Source organism: Cotesia glomerata, linkage group LG1, assembly GCF_020080835.1.
Source record: "Cotesia glomerata isolate CgM1 linkage group LG1, MPM_Cglom_v2.3, whole genome shotgun sequence".
In the NCBI taxonomy this organism is placed as follows: domain Eukaryota; kingdom Metazoa; phylum Arthropoda; class Insecta; order Hymenoptera; family Braconidae; genus Cotesia; species Cotesia glomerata.
The window spans coordinates 32093669-32102895 of record NC_058158.1 but is presented as its reverse complement, the minus strand read 5'-3'; the positions used below and the strand labels follow the sequence as shown (position 1 = coordinate 32102895).

Genomic DNA, 9227 nt, shown 5'->3' with positions numbered 1-9227 from the left:
GAAAATGAGTACAAACAAAGATAAAAGTTAGGTATTATGTAGCTCTCAAACCGTACAACTTAGTCGCTGATACTTATGAAGGGGCACGGCATAAAATGACGAAGCGATAAAGATAGTGATATACGTTTTACCTCTTATATTATGTATTATACTCTTCTGATACTTAATATGGACAATTTAGCGCTTGGCAGGGTGTTAAACCCTTGTAATATGTATATTTTTCTTAATTAGAAATCTATTTAACTTAAAGTATTCATAATGAATTAAAAAATTTTTTAATTAAACATGTATAACGTTGCACTGTAATAACATTTTCGTCACATTATTAAAATTAAATTTTCGGATTTAATTAAAGTTTTCATTCCTTATAAAATAAACTTTTTTAGGAGACTTAAAAATATATAAAACAAGAAATAAGTTTTTATTTACATATTTATTTATTGACTCAAACGTTAGTTTATTCTACAACAAAATATATTGATTAAGTATAATAAGTTAAAATGCAATAAATTTAAAATCACAAACTTTTAAAACAATTTCTTTGACAATTATATTCTATTATATCTCGAATCAACAGCTCCCAGAGCATAATGATCGAAAAAATCTCTGCCAAGGACTGGTTCACTTACATCAGCTATTATGATGTCCCAATAATAATTTTGTCCGGTTCCAAAATTTAAAGTAATAGCAGTGGTTCCATATGTGACAATAGGGCTGTTGTCTGCAGCTCGAATATTACGACCATGATCTTGCATTTTACTAATCTGATCTGGTACCCAAGATAAAGGGTAAAGACTGTAGTTAGCATCTCTATCAACTAGAATTCTTCCAATATTTACATCATATACGAACGGTAATATTCTTAATTCAGGAGGGCTTCCTTCCTTAGTGAATATTTTTTTTTTTATAAAGTTCAGACCAAAAGAAAATATATATTGCACTAATAATTGGAGTATTAATGTAATCAAGTCATTTTGAATAAATTTAATTAATGCTTCCCGCAATAATGATGAAAAACGAAACATTTTTATGATATGTTAAATGTAGTAAACACAAATATTCAATTTATAAATTAAGTTATATTTTGTAGTTTGTATTATATCTTAACGCAACACTCTTGGAGTTATGTGGAAAAAAATCGTCACTTGAGCAAAACCGTAAAAATATATTATTTTATGTTATTGGTTCCTCGAGGGTTACTAGAATGAAGTAGAAATTGCAGTCCGCGCTTATATATTGGATCCACAAAAGCTGGTCACCGCGAAGACCGATCGCTACGACTTGGATCCTCATCGTGATCTTTGCTACTCTGGATTTAGTCGCATAGCAACAGTAATAACTCACATTTTAGTTACATACCCACAATAGCTAGTAGTATACTACAATAAATACTACTTGTACAATAAATATTAATTGTAGTATAAAGTATACTACAATTAATACTTTTTCATTTAATTGGAAGATTAAATTTTCTATATTTCTTCCATTTTAAATCAAATTTCGAGTTTTTTTAGAGAGCGAAATTTCTTATTTTTCTCTTTTTTTTTTTTTAGTATATGTTATACTCGACTACAAAATACATTTTTTAAGCTATTATTGGAGGTGAAATTCGAATATCTTTGATTTTTTAAGCCACATTTTTTTATTATTTTTTCTTCCAAAAGTCCGCGTTTTTTGATAATTCATAAGTATTTCGAAATAATTTTAGCTTTAAACGGCTCGGCTAGTGTCAACCGAATTGATTTAAAATTTGCACCACTTAATCACACAAAATCCGTATATCTAATATGTTTATAAAAGGACCGATATCACTGTTTTGTGAATTGTATCATTTGTATCAATGTGCAACTGTATTATTATACAATTGTAACACTGTGCAATTTTATCAATGTTATAATTTCATCACACAAATATAACTTTATTTATAAATTAAATACTTGTGGTTACTATACATTTAATGTTAAATAAACATAATATTCAACTTTAACAATCTGACCAAAAAATTGTTGTGTTGCGACGTTGTACATGTTTAATTTTCTATTTTTTTTTATTTATATTACGAATACTTCCATTTAGATAGATTTCTATGTAAAAAAAAAATATTTTATAATTGTTTTACACCCTGCTAAGCGCTAAATTGTCTATGCAAAGTATCAGCAGAGTATAATACACAAGAAGTAAAACGTATACCACTCACTTTATCGGTTTCGTCATATCTGCGTTACTCGGCATAAGTCTACTGTACGAACTTACCAGCCTTCTAAAGAGATGCTTTTTAATTAGCACGTTTAATTTATCGCCCAAAAAATACTATGATTGTGCTATTCTGCTCTAAGAAAAACTGCACCATAACACTACCTGTTTTATACAACAGCAGAAAATCTGAAAAATGACTATCTATTTTGTTTGTCAGCCATTTTCCAGACAACATTTTCTATCTGTGACATTAATTTCTGACTTCATTATCTACTCGACAGACATTTTCAATTTTCGCCTAAAATGCAAAATTTTACGAAAATACTTATTATTGTGACACAATTTTATGACTTGAGCGTCTAGATTAACCCACCCAGTACTTTGTTTAGTCAACTACGTCCTATTACTCTATACTAACTAAGAAATATCTTTCTCAATCGTTTTTTCTTCTTTATAATATTAGAAGAATTTGAGAGGACCAATAATTCCATATGTATATGTATGCGAGATTGTTAAATATGTTTTGAATTCTTCCATTAAATATAATAAAAAGATTGTAAAGTACGACTGTAAAAAATTTACGGGCAAAGAGTTTTTTTCACATTTTTATCTTTTACATGATCTGTTTACAGTCGATTAGCGTTATGAGCCCAGCTTGTTCTCTTTTTTTAACCAAACTCACGTTAAGATGAGAGAAACACTAAGAGCTCATAATGCGATTCGACTGTATAACTCATATAAATGCAGATAATATAAAAGCTGTAAGTATTAAACTCTTCCCGGCTCGGAGTATAGGTGAGTCCAGGTACACGGTGAGAAATTTCTGTAGAAATTTATGCATACATAATAAGACTGAACCTTAATGACTCAATTAAAAATATTACCATAAAAATTTAAGAATATCATATTGTACCAATCAATATTTACTAGGGACCATAGTAAATTTGACCATGCAAACTGTTACATAAACATATATAAAAATTTTCGTAAACTGACAGAACAAAAACTGTTGGTGTGCTTAAAACTTTCATTATAGTTCCATAGTAAAATTTCTGTTGCTCAGTCGACAATAAAAAATTTATAAAAGTTTCACATTTAGTCACGTGTACTCGGTTTAAATTTAAAATTGTGACTATGAAATTTTCAAATGTCCCATAGTAAACGTGCGCGTCAGTCGCGACGCGCGCTCTTTCATTTTTTTCGTGCTGCTTTGTTTTGTCAACATAAGTCTACAGACGCTATCAGTAGTGGTTAACGGTGTTATGAAAATTGCAATAATCATTAAGTTTTAAATAAATATTAGTTTATAAATCCATCAACACATGAATAGTTAATGAAAATTTGTAAGATTCATAAATAATAAAATATTTAATAATTTACCGTGAAAAATTAAAATGAAAACAAACATTTGATGGTTAATCTGCAACCGACACTTCTAATAATAATAAAAATAATTTAAAAGTTATATATTGTGTTTATAATTATTCATAATAAAATTAACTGCCAAAATAAATCCTACGTTCATTGTTAAAAATGAAAAAAAATAAAACTATATTTTAAAAAATATTTTTAAAAGTATTGCAAACAAAAAAAATCTTGTTTGGTTTGATATTTTTTGATTGCTAAAACATTTTTACTCTAAAATTTTTTATTTTTTACAAACGTTTTCTTATTTTTTGCTATAGTACATTCGGAAATTTAAATTATTGCATATTTCATTTTACTATGGTACATTTCAATTTCTACCATTTACTATGTCTGATTTCATTTGTTTCGGAAATTACTATGGGCCATTGTAAAATTTTATTCTGAGTCAATAAGGTTCACTAGTAATATGCACCATTGTAATATCTAAAATCCATGCAGAATAAAAATAATGGAAATTTCTCACCGTGTAAGAGTCGTAAGGGAAGGAACCAATCAAAGTGTTGTAAGGCTGTATGAACGAAAGTTTAGTTGTGGTAGTGTAGGCAAGCACCCCGTTCTACTATTTTTCCGATCCTCTCTCTAGAAAACAGACTATAACTCTCTCACTTTAAGCATAAAACGTAATTCTCGTTGATGCTTCGAATATCTTATTTTATTTAATACTATCTTCAATTTGTCGTAAGATTTGGACAAATGGGACATGTAATATAGAAATAACATCGCGATACAGACATGCAATGTCCGAATCCATGTGAATTGTGATCATCACGATACAATATTTTAAAGCATACACAGCGCGATATAAAATTTAGCCAATGATGAGCCTTGGAATACTTCGTGGTGGGTCACTTTACTCAGCTATTATTTTCTTCTCACTTGCTACTGTCTTCTCTTTCGTAGCCTATACACTCTTATCATGAGAGAGCGAATAAGTGATAGTTTGACAGAGAGGTAATCGTAGCTGTGATCACAGCTTAAGATGGTTCATATTTTTTATTCATGTTGGAGCACAATCTGATGTAAATTTTTTTTATATCATACACAATGTCGAACTCCTGTACATAACTAAAAATTAAAATTTTCGAGTTACTACTGATATACTCTCATTCTTTTTATGTTATTTTGATCTGAACAAAAACAGTTTCACTGTAAAAAATCGCGCCAAGTCCACGTTCATAAGACTATTAAGAAAAAAATTTCTTATTTCTTTACAAAAAGATATAAAATAAAAAAATTAAAAAATCCAAATAACCGATATGATTGTATTTGATTTTCGGAAATTAAAAAAAATTTTATTGTAAATTTGAAAATTAAAAAAAAATTTTGGAACATATTTAGTGTGCGTGGTTGCAAAATATTTTACTTTTAATGAAATTCGTAAAATCTATTTACTAGGACTTTAAAAAAATTGAAATACACAATGACGCACACCAAGTACGTTCCAAAATTTTTTTTTTAATTTTTAAATTTACAATAAAATTTTTTTTAATTTCCGAAAATCAAATACAATCATATCGGTTATTTGGATTTTTTAATTTTTTTATTTTATATCTTTTTGTAAAGAAATAAGAAATTTTTTTTTCTTAATAGTCTTATGAACGTGGACTTGGCGCGATTTTTTACAGTGAAACTGTTTTTGTTCGATTTTAGTATTTTTGTAATTATAATAAAAATTTACAATCGTTACCAACTTAAATCTCGCGTTGGCTGCATTTTTTATAGCAAACTATCCTTTTGAAGCTACAGTTTATGTAAAAACAATTCCAGCGCGCCCTGGCGAATGTCGATGCAAGCTGTGAAATGTATTTTTTAACTGTAGTTTCTATCTATTGGAAGATTACCATGCATTCTCGAATTATTTAGTCTATGGCATGTCACTTTTTACATAGAAAAAAAGTCAGGATCGAAATTTTTGAGCTTGCTATAGTTTGTGTTGATAAAATTTAATAATTTCAAGTAGATTAATTATTATAATTGAATAAAATTAACTAATATTAATAAAATAAAGCATGAATTACTGTTATAATATAAAATTTAGGAACAAGAAGTACCGTAGAATTAAATAAAATTTTTAACCTCAAAATACCGTTCTGCTTACAGTAAATACAGTCGGTAGTCTGGCGCTCCGTTTACAACGGATTTGAACGGAACTTGGCGCCAGATTCTACCGAATCTGTGGATCTTTGTAAAATAATAATTAATTTATGATTTGGAACATTAGTTATAAATACTTTTGACGTGATAACGTCTTATAAATTGATGAACACCAGCAACACACACACACTGATAGAAGGATTTGTTTATAGCTAAAATATTTATTAATATTTAACAAATCATTTATTAGAGACCACTTATTAGTCCTTAACAAATATTTTTAGTATTTAAAAAGATTTATTAATATTTAATAAATGAATATCAGATTCATTAAATACAAACAAATCGAGGGATAGAATTTATCTAATGAACACAGTTGCAGGAGCAGCAGCACTATATGGAGTGGAAGTTTGGGGTTGGGGGGAAGCAAAAGAGATCGAGAAGATACAGGGAATATTTTGTAAAATGGCACTAGGGGTCAATAGGAATACCCCAGGATATATTTGGAGAGCGGAAACAGGAGTGCAGAACATAAAGGTAACGATGAGGAAGAGAGCTGCTAGATATGTGAAGGATGTGCTGGCGATGGAGGACGACAGGTGGCCAAAAATAGCACTACGGGAAGAAATGAGAGGAATAATAAACAGAAATCCGTAAAAATGGGGCAAAAACATGCTTTCAGCGTTAAAAGAAATGGGATGTGAGGAAATAGCAGGAATGATATACAATAAAGAAGAAAATGAAAAAATTGAAGAAAAAATTGATGCAGGGATAGAAAGATATAAAGAAAAAAGGAAGAGGATAAAAAAGCTATTGAGAGGTCAACTTATAATAAAATATATAAAAGAATAATGATCGAAGAGGATGAATACAATTATTGGAAGGAAGACAAGAAAAGAGGTGAAGACAAAGAACAATGGGCAAGAATAAGATGCGGAAACATTGGAAGAGCTTATAAGAAAGGATATACAGAGTTCGAGTGTAGATTATGTAAAGAAAGTCTGGAAACACTAGCACACCTAACAAAGTGCAAAGAGGTAAAGAAAGGAGTGAATGAGGAAGAAAGAAAGTATTTGGAAAAGTGGGATAAATTGGTAGATGAAGAAGAGATTGAAAGGAAAATATGTTCAATTCTAAAAGGTGAAATAGATACGAACCTATGTGAAATATTTAGGAAAATAGAAAAATTAATAAAAAGAAAGACAGAAGCCGATAAAGGTGGAGATGAGAGTGCGGAGGAGGAACAGAGAACAGAGTGAAGAATGCAGAAGGGGCAAGAGAAGAAAAGTTTGGCAATAAAATGAGAAAAGGGGATACCAAAGGATAAATTAAGTGTTATTAACTAATAATATTTTTAAATTTTTAAATGTTTAAAGTAGTTAAAAAAGCCTTGAAATATTTCATATTTATTTATAGTAATAATTATTACCTTTTTATATATATAACATAAAAAAAGAAAATTGTATAAAACTGTAAAGTTATGTAAATAAAACACTATATAATAAAAAATAAATACAAACAAATCACTTTAAAAGTGAATCACTAAAAAGTGGTTTCTAATAAATGATTTGTTCACTATTAACAAATATTTTTAATACAAATAAATCCTTCTATCAGTGCATGAAAAAATGTCGCGTTCTGCCTGAGCCTGTGCGTGCAAGCGAGAGCGCGCAACAAGCAATAGAGACGCACCATCGGCCGAAGCAGTGAGGCCAGAGCCGAAGCGTTGGCTTGGGACATATATTTTTTTTTTTTTGTTTAAATGTTTGTTTATTCAAAAAAATAATACTTCTTACATTATTAATACATGAGTGATTGGCTAAACAAACAGAATTTAAAAAAGCCATACAATTTTTGAGTAATGAAAATAAAAAAAATCATTTAAACAAGAAAAGACCGCAGTTTACGGTACGCACAAGTTTTGAGTCACTGTTTTTTTTTTTTTATATTAATCTGGTTCTGACATAATTGTTTTTGGTGCAGCCGAGGCTATAGTTCCACTCGTTCGTGAGATAAGAATTTTTTGATTTTATAGAAAAATAGAAAAAAAAAACCATATCTTTACTCTGTTTTGTGACATATATCTCTCTTCTCGCGTGACGTCAGAGCTCTAGCAGTTCGAATATTATTCTATAATTGTTCGTGAATATTTAAACAAATTAATTAAATTAAATTTGCAAAAACTGTAAATAATATTTGAAAATTAAAAATTAATATTTTTAACCAGTTTTAAAAATATTTATGGCAAATAATATCAAATTATTATTATTGATGATATTAATAATTATTAATAATTAATATTAATTATGAATAAATAAATTAATAATAACTATAAACGATAAATTAATAAACTAATAATAAAAAATAATTAATATTGATTATATCAATTATCAAATTATTATATCAATCTTTAATTATCAATGTACTAATAGTATTAAAGTACTTATTCTTTGTTAAAATAATTTTTAAATATTTAAAATTTTTAAATTTTCAAATACAAAAAAATGATGATTCATTGATAATAATTCAATTCAATTCAATTTATAAAAGTATGCAATTTTTCATCAATGTCTCTTTATGACGTTATCACGTAAAACTACACGGAGAAAAAAAAACAACATTGATTACTATTTTGTGCAGTACTCAGTACTGCTTTGGTAGAAAATGAGGTTAGAATGTTTGGGACAGTAGAGAACGCTACATAAAAATTACTGACTATTGTCTGCACATTACTGAGTCGTGTTCTGGCACTAACCAGTCGTGTTTCGTACAGCACTCACTACTGAATATGAACATTTTTCTAATATTTGTACGAAACAGTAATCATTCCTGTTTTATTTTCTCCGTGTATCGTCCGTAAACCGACTTTACAGACAACCAATTTTTTTTCTATATAATTAAAAAAATCCTAAAATATACAATGAGGAATCCACTCTTATAATTTAGATGAAAAATATGAAAATATATCATATAAGCAAACTACTCGTAACATGATTGGTTGAAATTACGTGTAATAAATGCAAATGACACGAAAATATATCATAACAAGTTTACACATGTGCTTGCGCGCACAACGTATACTAGTCAACTTGATTAAAAGGGTGGTGGTTTAGTAAAAATTAGATCAGACAAAAGTTAATCTAATAACATGATTTTTATTTTTCACAATTTTTAACACATTATTTAATAATTAATTTTTAATTTAGTTACAAATTTATAAAAATCATCGGCTGGACCATAAAGAATTTCCTCCATTAAACTATTTTATTTTTATTAAATTTTCATCTCACTTATCACAATAAGAAAAAATATTCTCAACAAAGAATCAGTTAGGCATTTACCATGGGAGTGGGGAGCGGTTGACCACGGTAATACACTGATAGAAGGATTTATTTGTATTAAAAAAATATTTGTTAATAGTTAACAAATCATTTATTAGAGACCATTTTTTAGTATCAAACAAATATTTCTTAGTATTTAAAATGATTTGTTTGTATTTAATAAATCAG

The 9227-nt window shown here is 28.3% G+C and overlaps 1 protein-coding gene across 1 annotated transcript; it reads left to right on the top strand.

Annotated features, from left to right (window-relative positions):
• The first annotated feature begins 2909 nt into the window (after positions 1 to 2909).
• On the top strand, positions 2910 to 6977 carry LOC123275051. The gene is made up of 3 exons (XM_044742955.1): positions 2910 to 2991; positions 6044 to 6371; positions 6506 to 6977. The coding sequence occupies exons 1-3, from the start codon at positions 2910 to 2912 to the stop codon at positions 6975 to 6977; spliced, it is 882 nt and encodes a 293-aa protein (XP_044598890.1).
• The last annotated feature ends 2250 nt before the right edge of the window (positions 6978 to 9227 follow it).